At 36.7% G+C, this 23,423-nt stretch overlaps 1 protein-coding gene across 1 annotated transcript in view; it reads right to left on the bottom strand.

The window, feature by feature from the left end:
* The window catches only part of TSPAN12 (tetraspanin 12), a 69,161-nt gene that overhangs the window by 42,972 nt on the left and 2,766 nt on the right, over positions 1–23,423 (bottom strand). Inside the window, exons 2-4 of the mRNA XM_072401567.1 lie at positions 20,253–20,393; positions 2,313–2,395; positions 352–487 (exon numbers count right to left, since the gene is read on the bottom strand). Of these exons, the coding sequence (XP_072257668.1) occupies positions 352–487; positions 2,313–2,395; positions 20,253–20,318 (285 nt within the window). The 5' untranslated portion in view covers positions 20,319–20,393. The remainder of the gene's footprint in view (positions 1–351; positions 488–2,312; positions 2,396–20,252; positions 20,394–23,423) is intronic.

The following is a 23,423-nucleotide window of genomic DNA, read 5'->3' on the forward strand; positions in this document are numbered from 1 at the left end:
AGTGAAGAAAGATCAGGCAGAGCAGAGTTTTTCAAAACTGAAGCATTAGATGTGGACATTAATATTATTAAAATGTACAAAGAACTTAAGGATAGCAATATCTGGCAGAAAAACAGTATTTACTTGGCGTTTTACATAATAGATAATTTAGTCTCATGTAAGTGCAAAAACTGTGCTTTTCATATAGTACCCAAATGTTTACAATGAACTGCTTAGAATAGTATAATTTGTGGCCTATGAAAATACAAAAAAAAAATAAAAGTAAAAATACTAATAATGTCAGGGTAGATATGATTGAGATATAATGCTGTCATTTCAAAAATGTGGGTGAAGGAATAAATGTAAGCTTACCCAGGTAAGAAGTATCAAGTTGCTTTTCACAGCTCCACAGTAACCCAGCATGCCCACAATGATGAGGAAACAACACACAGCAACCATCACTGGATGGAACACAGGGAAGTAGATCAGGTGCACAGCTTCTTCCACCCTAAACACATGCAAGTTTCAGTTTTTTATTAGTTTATGATATGTAGCAAATGCATGTATTCAATCATCTCTAAATAATCTTTAGATGTTATGTGACAAGCAAATTATTCTTTACAAATGTCATATGCAAAAAAAAATAATTAATTATTATGGTAAATACATTTGGGCTTTACATTATTATACAACCCATACCAGAATTGTTACATTGATTCCTAATCATGTGACCCCTATGATGTCATATTGATCACATTACATTGTTTACAAAGAAGCCTATCACAAGGACAAGCACTTTGACATAAGCACTCAGCCTTAAAGGGACGTACTTGCAAGGCCCTGAAATGTTGGCAATTGTTTTGTTACAATATTAATTTACAATAAAATGTTGAAACTAACTTTTTGGATTACTAGTAAGTTTTGCAACACATCCATATGTACATCAAGCCACATTGGGTTCAGACCATTCAGTACATGGTCTTCAGCTTTCAACATGCTCAAACAAGAAATTATTATGTGTAATTGATGAGTGTTATATGTATAAGTGATTATGCACAAGGGTCATACATGTTCAGAATATAATAATGCCCCATTGCTTGCAGTTTGATAGAAGACACTTTATGCAGACTTAGGATCCCCAATTGCATTCATGCATTTATGTAATAAACTAAACATGCACCAAGGAAAAACATATGAAATACAATTGATTGTAATGCACTGTAACTCAAAATTAAGTGTGCTGTTGCAAAAATGGTGGGGATCAAATTTTTGGTCTATTGTAATGCATTGACAGTCCATTGCTATGAATAGGCTATGTGTTCACAAATAATTACCAAAATCAAGTTCAAGGAAAGAACAGTCAAACCTACTCCTGGACTAAGTTGAACACTTGGTTCACTGACTGCAAAGCCTAAATCAAACTAACTTTTTTTAAATATCAATATCCTGGAGACTCATTTTTCAATCAGAGACCTTGTTAGACATTTGATCAATAAATACAATATATGTCAATGTAAAGCATACTTGTTGTTTCCCTATTTTATGATTTATGATTACTTGTGATGATATACTTTTAAGTACATACCTTGAACACTATATAATGACTTTACATAAAAGTATTTACAAACAGGAGGGATTTAGCTTTTGATATACTTTTTTACCTTTAAACAGTCTAGCACAGATTAAAAAGCCCTTTCTACGATATTTCGCTGTGCAAGCCATTATTCACAAAGCTATCCCTACACCTTTTAAAGTACTATCATATAATAGGGACTTTTTATATTTTCTTGTTTATATATCCTTGTATGTTTATTGGCATTAAAGCATTAGAAATGATTGGTTGCAAGTATAACTAAATTTAAAACTTTAAATTGCAAAGCATAGTACTCGTTCAAAAACGTATTTTTTATGTGTGCATTTAATTATTTACTAGATTTATTATACATGCAAATCCAATGTTACTATGAGAAACTGTTATTTTCCTGGTGCAGTAAATAAATTTACTTGAGGTCAATTGTATGTCTTAGAAACTGCAATTAGACACAGTCAATTAATCTGCACCTTAGAAATGTCAGGAAAAGTAAACAGAAAACAATTTTCAGCAACACGGATGACAGGAGATGATCAAAGAAAACATCGCTGTGCAATTCCTAACTACTGTACAAAGCCAGTTTACGTTAAGCATGAAATATTTCAAGCAGAATTTGCCTGAACTAAACTATTCAATATGCTAAATAGAAGAAAACACAAAAGCTCTTCCTAGCATACAGATTATCATGATATTTTGTTTTTCTTCTTTTGATGCTGCAGTATGGTTGATTAGGAGTGCTTACCTTGTTTCCGCTGTTAGCGTAAGTACATTATTTATGTAGTCTCTCATCCATGCAGAAACCCCCAAAACACATACTGACATCAGCTAAAACAAACAGAGAAATTCTTATTAACATGTATAGTGACTTATAAAGGCAAACAACTCAAAACAGCAATTTCTTCTACTGAAATATATTCCCGCGGGGTAAGTACATACTTAGTCAGTTGTAGACTGCCTAAATTACATATTATTCTATTTAAAGTAGAACAGGGTTATGTTTTTGTATAAGTTATAATGAGTGCATACAGAAATAACTGAAGTTCATATATTCTCAACCTTTTCCTCACCTACGTCTTAAGGAGACATGCTGTCACCAACATCAAGTTTAAAATATGTAATGTAAAATGCTATTTGCAGTCTTCAGTTTGAAACGATACAAGTGATATATAAAAACTTTGAATTGATTTTATTAGAGCCCATTCACACCAGTGTGCTTTAACAATACACAAATTACATCAATGCACAGTAACATAATAATCATTGCAATGCATTGTGGTGCCATTCACTCTGCATTGTACCCCAAGGCACCCGTACAACACACTGCGATCCATTTGCAATGTAGAGCACCACAATACACAGATGAGTGCATCTGACTACTGAGCTGTAAAATATGTAACATGTCTGGTATTTAAGCGAAACTAGTTTCACTTTGAAAAAATTGTGATTAGACAGTGCTTCTTTGCAGAAAGGGACAAGTAAACATACTTAGCATAGCTTTCAACTTGAATTACCAGCTCAATACAATGCACGCTAAACACACTTGACTTCAAAAATACCTAGGAAGCCTACTTGATAAAGTCTGCCTAAGAATTAGTTTTTTGGTTTATCCTGGAATTTATCTTGTACAGCTGACTATCATGCTGGCTATGGGTGCCATTATTTTCTATTGCTGTCAGAAAAGGTAAGCGGCGGTCTGTTTTAAGACTTACAGCAAGTTGTAAAGTATGAAACCTCTGTCTGCTGCTCTGCCTGCTGCCTATCACTTCTTTCTCAAATGTCTGTTCTCTAAATGAGTATGATATAATACATTTTCCACCACAGATCTGAAGGCTTTTAAATACAACTAAATAAAACATTGCACATTTTATCACTTAAAGGAACAGTGGGCCAGATATAATAGCGCTCTCCAAGGCTGGAAAAGATACACTTTCATCAGTGAAGCTGGATGATCTTAGTATAATTTTGCAATTATTAACAGTACATCTGCAAGATCTATCAAATGCAAACCTGCATATTCCTTGGGTTCTAGAGACAACGTGACTGCAGAGCAAGGGGAAATTTCTAACAAATACATAACTAAATAAATTGTCCTTTCTTCACTTTCATTTATGGTCTACCATTGCTGACCTTCTTCTATACAATGCAGAGTTTGCCTTCAGTACATCTGAACCACAGACCCAATGTAAACTTGCTGCAAATGAAAGTAAAAAAAAACAGAATAACATTTCTATGCTAAACTGTGGCTTGCATTATTCACTCAGTAAGTATGGAATCCAAAGAACTGGCACAATCAACAAAACTAGTATTTTTTGAAAGAGGTCGGCAGTGGCAGCATATATTTTTCCCATGACAGTATCAGCATTTCACTTTACTTGCTGCCTAAAAGTGTTATAAAATCAAGCCACGTTGACAATAGCCTCCAAGCTTAAGGAAAGTTTTACTGGCAAATATTAAACTTTTGTATAGATGTGATATTTATATCTATATTCAGTATGCCAAGGTGGAAAAAGATCTTGAAATATTTAGTGCATTAAAATATATGTTTCAATATACAGGCATAGTATTTTAAACAAATTTACTTTTTTAGTTAAAAAGATTAGGACTGGATGTAAGGCTGCAAACTGTTGACAGCATTTGCCATATAAACTATGGTCCTTTCTACCAATGTTGATGTATATTATCCATAAATCACCTTTACTGCTTTCTTGAGAATACACAAAGGTTTGCAGTAGATTAAGGTGGGGAATCATGTCAAAGTTTCAGCAGATTTAGTAGCAAGAAGGCCATTAGGATTTATGATAACACAGAAATTCAGCTTTCTATAGTTCTGTAAAGGTCTACAGAAATTGTATCAGCCAGTTGTATCAAAAAAGTAAAGTATGTGAAAGAGAGGTGAGATAACATGGCTTAACACATATTAGTTACTTCTATTTATCTATTGAGAGGCACTGAAGAGAAAACAAAAAAGAAGCAGTGTGCAGTTACCCTAGTATCACACCCAAATGCAGCTCCCAGTAACAAATGCCCAGTAAAGACCCCCAGTGTAGACTCCCTAGTACAGTCCACTAGTACAGACATCTAAACAGAACTCAATACACCCCCCCCCCGTGATGGACCTCTAGTACAAATTCCCTAGTAGGGGTCTCCAGTACAGACTCCCAGTGTAGACCTAACCTGCGCAGACCCCCCAAGCAGATCCCCCTAGTGCAGATTCACCAGTGACAGACTTTACCCCACCCCCCAACCTCCCTTCCCCTTCTGTAGGGACTCTCAAGTGTAGACCCTACGTGCAGAACCCCCAGTGACAGACGCCCACAAACAGATCTTCCTAATGACAAACCTCTTGTCCCAGATGCCACCAATGAAGACCCCCAAGTACAGACCCCCCCCCCCCTCCATCACCAATCCTGCTGTTCTCTCCCTCTGGTAGGGAATTTAGCACCACTGCCTAACAGGACATTACAAATGAGTCAAAATATTAAATTCTGAAACTGACATTCTAAAAATGTACTTCTTTTTTAGAAAATAAATCATTGGGATGTACCACTAGTTTGTGGTCCATTCTTGGATCTCATGTCCAATATGCTATATCAAGTTCCAGTGGTTACAAAAAACATGAACCTGGATAAATCTTTAAACACTCCCAATGGTCTCCTGTTCATAGCACCAGCAGTACTGAGTTCATTAATGCCCCTTCTTACAGGCAAACAGGATCTATTTCAAACATGCAAAAACTCAGCACTACAAATGATATTAATATACATACAACATTAAATAAAAGGAATAGTAGTATTTTGTGTTGCATCTCCGCCCATTCACAAAAGTTACACTTTATTCAAGACAATCATACAGTTATCGTACCTAGAGCCACATAATTTATCCAAGAGTGTCACACTTACCTCTTCCCCTCTAAAGGACAGGCATTTCTCTCCTGCGCATGTGGGCAGTTCTGACTCATTCTCAAGATTTTTAAGCTTTGTCCAACTCGCTGGCCAATCAGGAAATAGCCTCTTAACCATCCGTGGCTATTTAGCTAGTTCAGACACAGCACTCAGCATTCGTGCAACGTGCCTCCATTTTGCCGAGCCCCTGGTTCTGTGAGCTAGTTCCTGTTCACCTGGTGCTTAAAGCGTACCTATATTCAGAATTTTTACTTTACATAAAATGGTAGAGAATCCTTTTATGCAGGGTAAAAATTCAGTTTTATTTTTTTAGGTGCAAAAAAAAGGGTGCAGCATCGCCCCCTAACTTTCGGCCGCCAAGAATGAATGGGAGAGCAAAGCCTCCTGGGATACTTACATCAGGCAGAAGGAGCCTTTTTGCTCAAAGAGAAAAATTTGCCGATCTCACGGATGCGCAGTTTTCATCCCGCGTCACCTGATCTCGCGCCTTGGTCGGGTGACTTAGGATGAAGAACCCGAAAGAGAAGAAGAAGCTGGCGGTGCTTGGAGTGCTGGCTCCGGGACGGTTGCCGGGACGACCCAGGAGCAGATGCCGGACACCCACGGAGTGATTGGTCTGCCCTGCGGGATTGAAAGTATGTTTTTGGGGGGGTTTGTGTTTTGAGTATAGTTCCTCTTTATTTCAATGTTTTCTCCAGCTCCTGCATTAACCCCTCATTTTCCAGATTGTTGGTTCCCAGCCACCTTCCCTGTGATGTTCCAGTGTTCCTGTCTGTCTGAGGATATCCCTGAGTCTCCTGTGCCTCCCGTTGCTTCCAGTGTCTCCTGTGTTCCCTGGGTCAGCAGTGGTCCCATGTCACTGGTGTCTGTCTCCTGGATCCCTTGCGATTGACCCCTGGCGTGTGACCTGACCTCTCTTGCTTTCTGCCTGCCTCCACCCCGGCCTTCTTCGACTATCCTTCAGCTTTGTGATTTGGTACCATGTTTTGCCCACCTTGGTGGGCACAGCAACCTGGCAGTAACCAGCGGCGCAACATCCTCACCATCAGAGGCTCTGCATAAAACCTGGTTACTGCTTAGACTCTGCGCCTTGGCCCTTCTCAGGGCTCACACCACCTCCGTGCAGGCCGTAGTGCCCCCTAGTGGTCCTGTCTCTCCGTGCGTGACAAAGAGTTAAACATCGACTGGTCAAAGTTGAGGTCAGCCAGTCTACATGCCAGAGTTTGTGTTAGGGCTCTAAGTTTTCTATTCCTAAACACAGTAAGATCACCATTCTTATGCAAAAGATGTTCCTACACAACACAAAACTAAGTGATTTACATGTTTTTGGCAACTTGTTGCACACTTCTATTTTCTCTTTAGGACAAAGCTATTAATCTCTCTGCAAGACTGGTTCTCTTGGTCACCACACAAGACCTTTGGTATGCTTACACACATACTGTAGCTTGCTTAGCTCAGATACTCTCTTACCAGTTTTATTCCCATCAGATTTCAGTCTTGTTCAACTGCACTCAGGCTGATCTCCTCTCTTGGGATAACTGTTCTGATCTTTCTGAGACCTTTTTACTGCCTGAACAGGCTTTCTTTCTTTCATTACTGTATTTGCTTGGCTACAGACAGTGCTTTATAATTTAATTATATACCAACAAATATCATGCAGTTTATGCTTTTGAAATGAATGTCATTGTGACATGGCATAAATTTGGGCTTTGTAAGCCAACAACTACCACTTTGTGCAAGTAAGTACCTGCATCAATATTTAGACTCAATGGAGCCCCTTATGTCCACACTGAATTTGGTTCTTCAGGATTTGCATCTCCCCCAAAATTACAGAATCTTCTCCACCAGACAATACCATTAATCAGGCAGTAAAGACATTGACCTTTGCTTTTTAGATAATGAGTAAGTAATCAGAAGGATCATATCAATCAGCCGTGCTGGATATATATTCTGATACTGAGAAAATGTTACAGTGGATATGTCTGGCTGCGTTGTACTCATTCCATACCCACCAATTTTAGTCCACCTTTAAACCTTCTATGTACTACTGCTTGGCTACATTTTTCTGCTCAAATAAATGTAGAACAAAAAGGAAGATAAGGGTTTCCAGCAAGTAAAACCAGCATCAGTTAGGAGAACAATGATGTCTGAGGTACATGTGTAGATGTTCAACCCGGACTACTTGACAAAAAAAGAAAGATTTTTACATACATTTAATAATGATTGCAAGGATTATCAAATTGTTACTACATATCAATGGATGATGTTTGCCTGTCTGCGAGCCTTCAGGATTTACATCTGCACAAATATGACAGTTTAACTCAACAAAGCATTGTGTTTTTTACTATAAAAAGAGGACAGGGAAGAGATTATTATTTTCGGGAAGTAGTATTTTTTAAGTTGCCTGAATAATGTGATTTGCTAAAAAAGGCCAGATTGGGGAATTGCTATTCGATATATAGAGGAGGGGGGCTTATAAAAGTGCATTCTTGTTATTTAAATTTTCTCTGAGATCTGAAAGATGAGGAGAGTCAGCAGGATCACGAGAGGATCATATCATGTTTATGAGTACCTGTGTTGAAAAATGCTAACCAGCCTCATTAGTGTTCATTTTATACTATAACTGTATTCTTTTCCACCAGAACAATCAGTACACAGAGAAAAAAAGTAAACTTTCTTTGGGTAGACAGATAATATGTCAACAGAAAAACCTGTCAACATTTTTAACAAACTATCTATTTCCAAGTGCCATAGAACAAAATAATTCAGAATGGACATTAGGAGTTTTTATTTCCTTGCTTGCATCATATAATTAGATGCTGGGTTCATTTCCTTGTGTTTTCTTCTAAATTAGCTCACTTTCAGATACAATACATTGTGAACAGTGTGATCAGCTGTGCTCTGCTGGAGATCAGCGTCTGCTAAGATCTAGACTCGACAGTTGTCATCAGTGGGAGAATGATGTTGTGGTTTATTAAATATCTCTGCTCTGCAGGGGAAAGAGGATCAACTGTACAGACCCTAATGCTATTTCTTCGTGCCTAATTATTTTTAGCTGTAATGTAAAGCTTTTAAGAGTATTTTTTTCTATAGGCCTAAAATACATAAGGAAATGTTGTTAAACTTAAATTAGAACTATAATAAAAAAAGAACTACATATAAAATGCAAGCTGTTGCTAGCTGTTTTATTAAATACACCCCCTGCCCCAAAACAATACCAATACCATAGAACTACCCAATTGTCTATATATATATTAAAGGAACAGAGGCAAATAGTCACAATGAGTGTGGAAAGTAAAAGTTATGCTGTATGTATTTTATATGGGTGAAGGGGGAAAAAATGGGGGACAAGTGGGTCCCCATGTCCTTTTTTTCCTACTCACAATGTTCCTTCTGCAATAAAATAAACTAACTTTCGCTGTGCTTAAAGGGCAGCATTCACTTGCTGATGACCATCTGTTTTTAGATCAAACCACTGCAGTAATTGAAAGAAAAAGTAAAACAAAATGCAACACCTTTTACACATAAACCACCCTACAACTCCTCATGATGCCCTGGCATTTCTGTTCTGTAGACTCCATAGAAATTGGGAAGATATAATTTCAATATAAGGGAAATGCCCTCTTACTTTTCCATACACACAGGTTTCACATTTTCTAAATAAATCCAGTTTGTGTAACTTCTGGGTAAAATCTGGGCAAATCTTGGGTGAAAAATGTATAAATACACCCCCTACACAGCTGTCATGGGAACAAGAGTCCCAATTGAAATACGTAATTCTTTTTCTTCCGGCAAATACAAATTTTGGATTTACCCTCATTTTGTTCTTTGTACTATTAGTAATAAGGGTCAAAATAGGGTGAATTTGGGAGCACAGGCAGCAATATAAACCTGGCAGGCCATTTTAACCATTCACCTAAATCTAATAAAACTGTTATGCCTTTATTTGTGAAAAGTAGACATGGCTAGTTAAAAAATTGGAGTGGATATTTGATTAAAGATCCTCGCTAACTGTATAAATTGTCCTAACCCTATCCAAGATTTCCCCATGTAGGCAATTCTTGTAATAACCAATATTACAGAAAGTACAAGACTTCCTGAATTTACTGAGAGACTTAACAGCTCTACTTTCTTGATTCCAAAAGCTTTTGGTTTGATTCCAAAAACATTTCTGGTATCACCTTTAGATTCATCCATGAAAAAGTGTAGAAATTTTGGAAAAAGCAAAGAACCCTTTCAGGTCCTTTCTTTTACTGTAGTATCTTTCAAAGTAGTAATTAGTAAATAATCACATACATTGTCTGGATTCATGGAGGAAAATCCATTAAAGAGAATCAATTTTATTTTATGAAAAATATTAATAAAATATAATAAATATAAAAACAACAAACATAATTATGAAGCAAATAGGATAAAACAGTCACTTTTGCTGTAAAAAGGTGATAACACAGATGGAAGAGCCAACCCCCAGGTAACCATGTTGTGTAAAATATAATACTAACAATATTGCAGCTAGCTACATCCGTGCTAAAGTTACCTAATTTGTTTTGGGACCTATAGAACAGATGTAAACAAAATGTTCTCAAAGTTACATTTAACAGACCAAAAAGGGACATATAAGAGTTTATTGTCAGGGTTTACATACCCTTTAAGTGTCTCTTCTACATCCTATGTTCTCTGCTACCGACATACTGAAACTGCTGTCTTATCTATCACTCATCTCTGCCCTGTCCCCTCTGATTTCTCTGTCCTCAGCCACCTTCACATGCACTTTGCTGTGATTTATTAAAGCGCTGCAAGGCTGGAGAGGATACACTTTTATCAGTGAAGGTGGGTTACCCAGCAAACCTGCAAGGAGTTCCTAAAAGTAAATTGGTATTTGTTAGCAAATGTTTTTAAATTCTGGACCAGATCACTTCTAGGTTTGATGGATCCCCCAGCTCCACTGATAAAAGTATATGGTCTCCAGCCTTGAAGAGCTTTCATAAATCATGCCCAATGTTTTGTCTCAGTTTCCGAATACTGTAGCCCACAATCCCCGTTAGCTCCTCTCCACTATCCTATCAATTCTGAGAGAAGCATACTTTTACAAACACCTGTAACACTGAATTGTATGCAGTACATCCATATATGCCATTATCTGGTTAAAAAGAACACATTTGGTAATCATATTTGTATAGAACCTTTTAAGATCCATATATCAGTCTGCTCCATGTCAAAGAGGGATTACCCCAGATACTTCTCCAATTTAAATGTCTGTTGCAGCATATTTTCTTCTTTGTATAATATATACAGAATCGTATATAGCATATACAGCTGGCTCATCTGTTGTTCCTAAACAATGCTGATGCAGAAATTACAAATCTCCAAACCACCAATAAAGCCTGCTCCTTATGTAGTCCGTCTGACAACAGGTATGCACACAATTAATTATTCTTTAGTTTAATTTTCCGGTTTAAAAAATAAAAGCCTCCCTTTCCATTCATTTTATGATTAGAATTATGTAGTCTTTCCTTCATTCCTGCTGTCCAGCTGATTATACTGTAATCACAACATTCTCCTTACAAATAAAGCAGACTCATAGCTACCTATATGTCTTTGGATTCAGGTGAAGCTAACACCTTTCATGAAAAGACAAACAAATGAAAGGCGAGTCTATAAAATCACAGAGATTTCCTGTCCCATTGTTAAGCTTGGAATGACTGTATTGTAAATTAGTGAATCCATCCTGAGGAAAATGGGATTAATCTGCGGTTGGGTATATTGTCTGGAGTGTACACAAAGCTCCGCACAGAAGTAGGACAAACGACATATCCTTCTAATATGAGCCAAACCAGACATGAAGTAACAGCACCACAAATCACATGCAAACAGTCTTAAAAGTGATATGCCAGGGATGAGACACTGAACAGGGCCAGACCTGAAGAATAATGTATACAACTATTAGGAAAGGCACAGGCAGATTCCAGTGTCTCAGGAGGAAAGTATTCCCTTTAATTCTATAAAGCTATTATGTAATGAAATAAACATTTTATCCAACTGTTACAAGAAGCAGGGACGAAGGCATGTGGAAAAGAACTGGATTTTACATTTTAAAAGTCAAAGAAGCTCCATCATAGACCCTAAACATTACCTCCACTGACTGGTATACATTCTACAAGAGAATATTCTGTAAATGAAATTATGTAATAGATGCCAAAGTAAATATTTCCACAAATAGGTAGGGCTATTCTCATTTATTACATGCCCTATACATATACACAAATTTATTTACTGCAAGACCATAATTTCTTTCAAATACAGGTTATTTTACCATTTTGTATCTAATATATATTATTAGGTGTACTGACAACATACTAAAACATTGGTTTTCATGGTACTCTAGGTACAACAGCATGTTAGCCTTTACCCTAGATATAACCTAGAATGCCTATTTAAAAAATAAAACATAAATCCTTCCATAATGTCAAAATCTATTTAAACATTTGCTAAAGATAATACATTCAACATGAAATAAATCACTTTGTTCTACTACTTATTGTTCTGCAAAATTATTTTATTCCTCATTGGCTTTAGATGTGGATGGGAAGGTGTACTGTACTATGTGAATAAAACAATAAAATGGTAGAAGCTTTTCAACCAGATCGATTAGGTATTTTCCCCAAGATAGGGATGACCTGCTTGAAAAAACTGAACCACCATAGGAAACTTTCGAATCCCAAAGTCCAATTACTGCTGTGAATCTCAATTTTTAATTTAACACTTAAGCTACGTACACACTTCCAATTATTATCGTCGGAAAACGAACGACGAACGTTCCTGCAATATATACGAACGATCGTATAGCACCGATCCTGCACATAGAGGTAACGACACGATCGTTCGTAGATATTGTACACACAATAGATACGATCGTTTAAGCGATAGAGGAAGATTGGAACGATAAAAATTGGAAGTGTGTACGCACCTTTACATCTATGAAGTCAACCCTGTTACAAGTTTACTGAGGGCAAACAGCACAGGGTAACACACAAGCCTTCATCCCAAATGCCTGGCACCAACGTTAAGACAGGCTGCCTCACTGGCCAATATAGTAGCACAGATATAAGTGGGACCTTTATCAGCATTTATTATTATACAGTATTTATATAGCCCCATCATATTACACAGCGCTGTACAAAGTTCATAGTCGTGTCACTAACTGTCCCTCAAAGGAGCTCACAATCTAATGCCCCTACTGTAGTCATATGTGGTTATTGTAGTCAATTTAGGGGGAAGCCAATTAACCTGACAGCATGTTTTTGGGATGTGGGAGGAAACCGGAGTACCCGGAGGAAACCCACGCAGACACAGGGAGAACCTGCAAACTCCATACAGATAGTGTCCTGGCTGGGATTCGAACCTAGCGCTGCAAAGGCTGGAGTGCTAACCCCTGAGCCACCGTGCTGCCTGTGTATCTCTGGGATTTAGAGCACTTAATAGCCAAAATAGGCTGTTGACAACATTAGATGTCTAGTGTGTGCTAGCTTTTGCAGTTTAATAACACCTATTCAGTTTTCGTTCATTTTAACACCATCACATTTTAGATACTTTAAAGTTCTTTAGGTACGGCTGCGTACATGCATCCAATGGATCTCTTTCAATAATCGGATCAGGGTCGGTATCGGACGAGAATCTGGCATGTGTACAGCGCCAGTCGTCCATCCTCCAAGCGGCCGTTCTGGCGGATCCACGGATGACGAACGATCGTAATGGAAGCGAAGGGGAAGAGCGTGCAGCAGGGTGCCCCCTCATTATTCTCCCCCTCCCCTCTCCATTGAGAAGAACGGTTCTGTATGTACAGCACTCATTCATGCATCGTGCAGTCCTTAGTCGTTGGAAAGGATCGTGAAAGATCCTTTCCAAGACAATTGCACGTGTGTACCAAGCTTAAGTTTTTTCAATGCAGTGAATCACCTAAAACACCGTACATTCTAGTCCTTCCAATCTAACACAGTTAGCTCTCTTTAGTATATTGACTGAAAACCATCTAAGACAGTTTAACAAAGGAAACTCTATTCTATAGCATAAGGATAATTCAAAAAGTGAAATGTAATATATATGTTATTAACTTCCTGCACCTGAATAAAACCAACACTTTTGTTGTTATAAGATCTCTTTTCCTGTAAATTCACTGACTCGAGTTACATTCCCAGTAATAAAAGGTGTGTCATGTCACAAATAATCTCTATACCGTGCATCATAAAATGACTGTTCCTGTGTGATAACCAACTGACAATATAAACATCATCAGGTCATAAACTTTATAAATCAAACAAGCTTCTGTGAAAAAAAACACATATAGAACATATATATTTAACATGTTTTGACTGTTTGGGACACATTCTTGTTTAAGACAAACCCCACTTCCGTAACTGAAATGGCACCAATAGTGCACAAAACATATCTATCAATGCCTTACATGATTTTACAACAAAGGGGTAAAATCTTTCTCCAGCACATATTTCCATAATTATTACAACACATATTGGCTTGTGTGCTCAACTTTCATTTCAAGGACAGGAATATTTTGAAATTCTTCTTCTCTGTCTGTGTATAGCCAGTTGTAGAAATTTGGTACGACAAAGCGCCTACAGTGTTAAGTTTTGGCAATGTCAGGAAAAGTTCAGGAAGAGATACTATAACTTACTAAATTAGCAAACTAAATTATAAACCAATAGAGAAATCATCTCTTATACTCAGGTCACACAGGTGCTGTGTCCTCATGTTAAGTATAAAAAGTATAAAAAAGTAAAATATTTCTTGTCATCTGAAATATTATTATAGTTTGTTACACACTTTACAGAATGATCTATGAGTGGCCAACAATCACGAACCAAAAATTATTTAGCAAGCATCCATCATACCCAACCCAAAAGAACAAAAGAGTTAACCGGTAAAAAACAGGAAAAATATACAGACTGAACTTGTAATTTTATTTATTTATTTTTTTTAAAAATGTTTAAAAATACGTGGATGCATTTTTTCACAATAATTTTATTGACCTTACTGCTGATTACAGATTTGAATTTAGCAGTGATAGTTTCATTTTGTGCCCTAGGTGTACACCTGAGTTCAAAACATTTCCTGTATTTTCAGATAAAAAATAAGTAATAAGTGTCTTGATTTATACTTGAATCAGTTTATATTCAAGTGTACGCTGAATTATACTTACTGATCAGCACTTTCTTGCTGCTATGTGCTATACGGCCAATCACCAGGCCTGAACACTGTCACATGGAAAGAGAGTCCACCCAGGAAAACTAAAACCCCAACAATTACTTCAGTTGGGGTGGCAGAGTATACAGGACTTGCTGGGGCGGTGAGCTATTAGTGGACACAATAACTTTGCCCTAAATGGCCAAAATGAGTGTCTCAACAAATAATCGCATTATGTAACCCCAATGCTAACAAATAAATAAAAATAATATGCTTTTTGTTGGGTTTGCACATTTCTAACAATCTTGTGCACCTTAAAGTACTGAAGAAATAACCCTCTGTCCAACTACATTTCAATATGTCACAACTGACATGTCACAGCTGTGAATGTCTAAATCAGGACCTAAATAAGCTATGATTGTTCTGATAATCCAAAAGAAATGTTTCTTTCTGTTCTTTATGGTGTGGGTTGGCACATACATAGCATGCTTTTCACTCCAGTCACAAACAACAAACTATAACAACAAACTATAACTATAAACAAACAGTGTATCTATGAGTAGATCAGCTAAAATAAGCATCAGATCATCAGCATTCACAGTGTCTGAAACCTAAACAAATTTATACTATAATCAAAACACAAAAACAACATTGTTTTTAAATTTCACTGACCCTCTTCTTTAAAGCTCAACTGAAGTACCATACATTTGTGTCACTTTATAGTCCTGTTTCTTTACATATTATTTAACCTCCCTAGCGGTTCATTTCTTTTTGGTTTTATATGTCTAAAAGCGGTACATTGTTTTTCATGAAAATTTATTTTACAGTATAATATAATAGTATGAGTATAATAAAGTTTGAAACACAAAATCATGTAAAAACAATAAATTGAATAAACTAGAAAATCTATATAATTAAAAAAAAAATTTTTTCTTTTTATTTTTTTTTAACTACATATTATACTCATATTATTATATATACTGTAAAATAAATGTTTTTGAAAACAATGTACTACTTTTACACATATAAATCCAATGTATTGCATTCAATACGTATTTTGTATTGCATGCAATACAAATTGGTTTTGAATTTCCCGCCCCGCCGGCAACATACACACACACCAACGTCACCGGGAACTCCCCAGTGACTCATCAGATTCAGAAGCTGGCCGGAGGAAGAAGAAAGAAGAGATCGCGGCGATGGACGGCGCAGGACGCGGCAGATCAGGGAAGTGCTCTATTTTCTAATCTTCCCATGGGTTTACATACCCTGAGTGTGACTTGGGGTTACCACTTTTAGCCACACTTGGGGTTACCTCTAGGGAGGTTAAAATAAATTGAAAGGTACTGTTCTCTGGAAAAGTACTTTCAACTTTCTGACTGCTAAGTTATGGCTGCACATCTTAACACAGGTGCCTACATGGTCTTCTAGTTCTAAGGAAGGGGAGGTTGTGTCTGGCCAGGTGGTTAAAATTACATAGTACAATGGCCAAGATAGTAGATTCTGGTACTTACTGGATAACTCAGACAGAAATATAAAAAAATCAAATTGTTCCCATTCAAAAACATTCAAAAAAACTAATTGTCTGGTATTGGACTATGAAAAGGTACCTATACTATAACTCCTAAATCTTGCTGAGAAGGATTAATTATGACAGCTCAATAGCACAGAATACTGTGTAAAAATTTCCCTTTAGTGTTTAAAACTCAAACACAACACTTTTAAAGTGCTTAGATAAACTCTTCTTCCAGCTTACAGAAGTTTATCAGGCATTTTATCTAGTCAAAAGCATATCCCACCAACTTCTGTCACTATTAAATTTCATTCATCAGGGGTTTGGTCTGAGTAAAGAAAGACCTGTCTGTGGCTACAATTCATGCTCTGTTAGGAAAAATCCTTATTTGTAGCCACCCTATTATGCTACAGAGAACTGAGACTACAAGTGTAAACACCATCACCCATGGTATACAATGCAAGGAATCATGGGATATGTAGTTTTCCTATGGGCAGGAAGGTGACATTAGACAATAGTGAAATCCTCTAACAATCCCTATATAGATTGACTGTATAAATTAACACTGCATCAAACTAAAACCACACACACTATAAGACTTACATGACTTACAAGACTTGATGGTCTACTTTTTGTTGTTTATTAACTCCTAACTGGGCTGTGATTTCATTTTTCTTTTAACTGTGTGAAATTACAATTTTATTGATTTTTTGCTTTTCAAAAATTAGAAAAAAAATTTTTGGTTAGTTTTGGAGTAATGAGCCACAATGCATCTATCATTGGATACATTTTTAGGTATTGTACAACACTTTCAGATATTCAGTACCAACTCATAACCTGGTGGTTCTGCCTTAAAGTTTTTCAAGCACTTTCTGTTACAAGATGACAACAATTTGTTTAGGACTACAAGTGGAAAAGTCCGCTATTGTCATCACCTTCAGCAAATCTGCCCTGAGATAACTCATGCAACCAAATAGAATGCAATTCAAATAGATCTGAAATTCCCGCAACGCCCCGAACGGAACGTCCGCACGCACTGACATCACCGGGAACTCCCGTGAGTTGTCGGATGCAGAGGACGCCGGCCGGAGGACAGTATTACTGTGCCAAAATACTGTACAGTATAATAATGTACTGTCAATCTTAAAAGTAAGATAAATAAATCAGGTAATGCTATGGAGAGAGCCTGATGTAAAATACACACTTTTTTCTTACTTGCCTAGTTTGTGGCCCTTCCTACTAAAAGAGTACTGTGCATTTTATTGATGTCTCTTCACAAAGATCTGTAATCTCTATTTAAAATACTGCCTTTGACTAAAAACAAACCTAAGGCTAGAGATAAAGGTTTACATAATATTCATATGTACCAGCCCTTACTCCCTTCAGCTAGGATAACACATGCACATGCAGCTGTCAAAATAGGATGAGATAAGTGAATATTACAAAGCAATAACAATATTTTGTGAAACAGATAAATAAACTTTAGCAAACCGCACATAAATAACGGAGTAGAATTGATTGTATCTTACTAAGTAACCTGACAATACTGCTAAATCCCTAACGGTAAATTATTACTGTTTTCAGTGTTTCATCTTCTCAGAGTTCAGGGTTAAACAAGTGTATTACAGATAAGAGAAATGTCTGGAAATACTAAAAAGTCTGATATCGCCAAGTAGAAAATCCATATGCATTACATAGGCATCAAAGGTTTTTTCATTAGATTATTCCTGAGACATAAAGGAGCATAATGCATTTTATTACTGTATGTTATTGGTGTAAAAACCTTGTTTCTATGTATAGATTGTAATCTTTATGAATGTGGTCAGTTTTACTTATTTCATATATAAGGGCTGCTATCTGCTTGTGTCCTCCTGCAAACTGCTTAAGTAGCTACTGTAGAACTTTTGTCATATTACAGACACACTGGTTCTATTGCTTCGTGAAATGTAATAAAAGATAAACTTCTGTAGATTATTATGTGACTTGTACCAAACCACCAAGACCCTAATAAAAGCATTATAAAAAAAGTTATTAAGTTGTTGCAACCTCTCAATGCCAATTCTTGACTCTCAATTGTGACTGCTGATGGATGCCTAATTGCAAATGTCAGGGCCGTTTCACACCTATGTGTGCTAATGTTTGTTTATTTCAGGAACTGCTGCATGTTGCATAAAGCAGCCTATTTCTCACTAACCCAACACACTACAACGCACAGTCTACTACTCCTGATTTAATAAAGCTTTCAAAGGCTGGAGAGGATACAATTTATCAGTGAAGCTGGGTGATCCAGCAAACCTGAAATGGATATAGTCTAGGATTAAAAACATTTGCTAACAAATAGCAAATTACTTCTTTGAAATCCATTCCAGGTTTGCTGGATCACCCAGATTCACTGTGGAAAGTGTATCCTCTCCAGCCCTGGAGGGCTTTTATAAATCAGGCCCACTGAGTAAAGGTGCATCTGTTTATAAAAGGAAACACTTCTCAAAGCAGAAATACAATGCATTCTAGTAACACCAGTGTTGTATTGCAAGTTGTAGCAAGCATCCTAAAAGAGTGTTGGGGCAATATTACTTTTAAGCAGATGTAAAGCAGCCAATAGAAGGATATTTTTGAATCAAGATCCGATCTGTTTCTGCTTGCTTTGTAATAAAAGTGAAAGCTATCCCCTCTGTTTGTTATTACCATGACTTCTTTTGATCCATACAAATAGCAAGGGTTTATTTTAAGCCTTCGACACACATTAAGATCACATGCAATGTCTAATGATGTAGATATTCAATGACACCCTAGAACAGTGTTTCTCAACAAGGGTTCCTCCAGAGGTTGCAAGGGCTTTCTTGAGCCATAAGCAGTTCGTGCCTCTGGGGTCAGTGACCTAACTGACGCTGACACCAATGATCTCTTTGGCTGTCTATAGGGGTGTCATTCCTTCCACTGGCAAGCAATGTAAAATTGAATGTTTCCTACTGACCACCAGACTGTAGATATAGTGATTACAGAAGGGGTTCACCGAAGAGCTGAAAGTTTTTTCAAGGGTTCCCCATGGTAAAAAGGTTGAGAAAAGCTGTCCTACAAGGTTTGCTACAGGTTGCATGTTATGCAATTACAAACAATTACCAAAGAATTTTTTTTTTAAATGAGCGTGGTTAAATAGCCATTGTAGTCCTACTGTACATATATTTTACTTCCATTTTACACTTCTGTCCTCCATGCTATGCCTTGAAAAACAGTATAATACTCATTCATCTTTCCACAACTCACCGGTAAGCACAGATGGAGACTGTGCCATTGCACACATTTTTTTACCATTGCTGTTTGGTATTTTATCTGACAACAAGCCACCCACAACTATGGAAATGAGTCAGAGCATAGCATCATAGATGTGCCATGTGCTGCAAAGTGAAGGGGCTTGCATGTAAAACTGTATTGTTTTCTGTGTTTGAATCACATCTAAGTGTTCACCTTGAGTCCAATGCATTCAGATAAAAAGTTCCTGTTTGTATTTTTTTTTCTCATTTCATTAATCGTTGCTAGTGCAATGCTGAGTAAGTAATATAAACTAACAGCACCAAGGTCTGCCAAGCAGTGGTCACCGACCTTGACTATTTGAAGTTCTTCTTTTGAAATACTTATACACATGCAGTTTCTCGCTTTCAAGTGTGTGCTACCCAGAAGGCTGGGCAGGGCCTGCATATTAATTTCACACTTAAGAAAGTAATGAATAATTCTAACTATGACTATAAAGCATGTGACTGCGCCCATTTAGGAGTGCGATGAAAGAAACACACTGCTTCTTTAATACTGGGGCAGTTATTTATCACCTCTTCCCTTTGATAAAGGAGAAAAAATCTGGCACAAGAACTGGCACATGCGGCAGCAGTGTATGTTGATCAAAGGAGCTAATAGAAGACAACCCTTAGATCTTTGGAAAATACATAGTAATCCTGTTAAATGAATTCATGCTTAGCTGTGCCCTTTGGTGCTTTCTCTCTGGGCCAGCTGAAACCCGAGTCGAGGTATTGCCACCTGCTTGACAGACTGGAACTGCTTGGCCCTCTTGACTCACCCAGAAAAATAAATTGAGGGCGTAGAGCAGACAGCGTAGCCACTTCACAGAGTCCTCTCTGGCCATTGTGCAATCGTACAGGAGAAAGCCCCATCCTTTCACCACTTCATCCTCTCCAGGGACTACTGTAGATTTGCAGCACTTCAAAAGGGAAAGAGGAGAAAGAGATCAACTTGCAAACAGTTTTATTAAAAGCAAATCCCAGTAAAGGCTATAACTATGTCTTGTAGTACATGAAAGACAAGTGTGTTTGTTCGGAAGGAGATTGTGCACTGATATTCTATATCTACGTCCGAATCTCAGTGTCACTTGTTCTTGTTGTAGGACTACTTTGTTTAAAATCAGAAAATTTTATGTGATACTCATATTGAAATGTTTACTTATTTGAACTCATTGCCCAAAAAAGGTGCATAAAGTATTATTAGCAACAGTAGTGCATGCTAAAGTGTGCTATGGATAGGTGTGTTAGGGGGGGTGTCATTCAACAACTCACTGTCATTCAACAACTCACATAACATGCGTTATCACAACACAATAGTCCAGCATAACAGGATTCTGCTCTCAAATACACATGGGCTTAATCAGTAAAGAATGGAAAGAAACAATAATATTATGCAAAGTGCAGCAAGCATACCAATCAATTAGATATCAATATTGTGTAAACAGAATAGCCCAAGCAATCATTTATGTTGTGTAATCAGAATAGCCATAAAATGATTTTTGACTTTGCAATTATATAATTATTTTCATTAATATTATTATGTACTTTATAGACACGTTTATTCAGGTTCTCTTTGATCATGTAACTGTGGACCAAGGCCTCTCATGCAAAGCAACACAAAGTTTAAAATCAAACAACAGGCATGATGTTTGTGAAATACAAAGAAACATATACATCTGAAGGTATACTGCAAGTGTAACGTTCTGTATTACACCACTTTGCCTGAGGTTTTTCAGGCAAAAATTTCCTTTAAACTATAATTGAAAAAAATACAAAGTTTGCTGAAGTGTCAATATCAATAGTACAGAAGTTGTTAAGGATCTGCAATGAAGTTCATAAAAAATCTTAGAGTTCAATGGGGTTGGATTTTCTTTTTCCCCTAACAAAAAGATAGCTTAGTTTTTATTTTAAAATGTTGTCCCCTGTAGAAAGTAGTTAAACATTTTGCACTGGTAACTTGATGGCAAATAAAAGGTATTGTCATATATACACATAGATGTGATGCCATGTAGATTGTGTTTATTTGCTGTCTAATAAAAATGAAAGAAAATAAAACCTTTATCTGATCTTTATTTTCCACAAGAATAGACAATCTCAGAATTCAATATATTAATCATATCATTTGTGGTTTTGCTGGAACAACCTCAAAGGTACTGTACGTGCTACTCATGGTCTGTAGAGCGCTACCCCTAGTCATGCCCACTGCTGTCCAAATTGACAGTGCTGCTTTGTAGCTAACTCACTCCCAATGTGATCAGAAGTGTCTAGGAGGGAGAGTGTGTGAGACAAAGTGAAGGTGGAAGGAGAAAAAAAATGAGAAAAGCCATATTTTAAATAACTACATTCATTGTGTGCATGCTGTATCTGCACCTAAGCTACAGCAAAATAGACAAAAAAGCAGCAGGTGTTAGCAACCCTTAGCATATAACAGACATTACAATTGCACCAAGTCACTAAATACATAATACAGAAGAACACACATTCTTCTATTCAAGGCCAAGTGAAGATGATTTATAAAACACACTAAAATTTAAAGTTAGGCCTTTTTCATTACCTTTACTCAAATTATGCCGTTCACATGTTTTCTATACTATAATACCTGGGAATTGTTTTATTATAAATTGCCATCACCCTTACTTAAAAAGCAACTGCTTTGTTATATTGCATAGAAGTAAAATTCATAAAATGAAATGGTTCACCTATTTAGGCAAGGAGAAACAAAAATGTAAAAATTTACACCAACCAATCAAAAGTCACAGAAGTTGGGAATGCCAGGTTTCTCCTGCAAACAAAGCTGACGCTGCACATGCACAGCTCAGATTTTTCACATATTCTTGGAGCGATCAGGAAGGTAGGACATGATATTGCAGAAGGGACAGCGCCAGCCCAATTCTGCAATGCCTGAATCACTAAAGTTCAAAGTGGGACTTTAGTTCCTCTTTAATATTCACTCCGATATTTGCAAGCAATCAACAATGGAATAACAGCAGTTTTGGCACTTTTAATTTAAACATCTAGAGCGCATCTGATGCCCGGCCAATCTGCTTTGTGCCAGGATTTTGCAGACATGTATTAAACATGTCTACACACAGCCTGACACTGTTATTATATTAAACCAACAATCCTGGAGACCACACTCCGCAGAAAATAGGATTTTATTTATTTAGTGATAGTCACATGAGACAGGTGACAGATTCTCTTTAGAAACAGATTCAAGATAATTGCCTAAAACTTTACACAGGCCACCATATGCTCCAAATGTAAGTCTAGTACTCATAAAATACGGAATGTGTGAGTGTAATAGGATTATTTCTAAAGTAATTAGTATAATGGTTTCATACTGGTAAAAAAAATAACACTTACTGGCCTCTGATTATCACATTGCCTACAATTAGACTATACATATACTGAATTTATGAGTTATTGTCACAACATTAATGCAGTTCAGTTTTAGAATGCAGCTTTTAGAGGATGTGATTTCTGCAAGATGCAAACTGAGGCAAAATACAGTAGACAATTGTCTTATGACTAAAAAAAGGACAAAGCTGTGCTATTATCATTAAAAGATTCCTAATAATACCCATATTATTATCAATAAACATAACACTAAATTTACAACTACAAAAATCTAGAACATAAACATCCACAAAAACACTAACATGGAATATAACACATACTATAGTACACATGGAATAGAAGACATACTATAGTACACATGGCATAGAAGACATACTATAGTACAGATGGAATATAACACATACTATAAAACACATGGAATAGAACACATACTATAGTACACATGGAATATAACACATACTATAGTACACATGGAATATAACCCATACTATAAAACACATGGAATATAACCCATTCTATAAAACACATGGAATAGAACACATACTATAGTACACATGGAATAGAATACATACTATAGTACACATGGAATAGAA

The sequence above is a fragment of the Pyxicephalus adspersus genome, chromosome 2 (assembly GCF_032062135.1).
Source record: "Pyxicephalus adspersus chromosome 2, UCB_Pads_2.0, whole genome shotgun sequence".
NCBI lineage: Eukaryota > Metazoa > Chordata > Amphibia > Anura > Pyxicephalidae > Pyxicephalus > Pyxicephalus adspersus.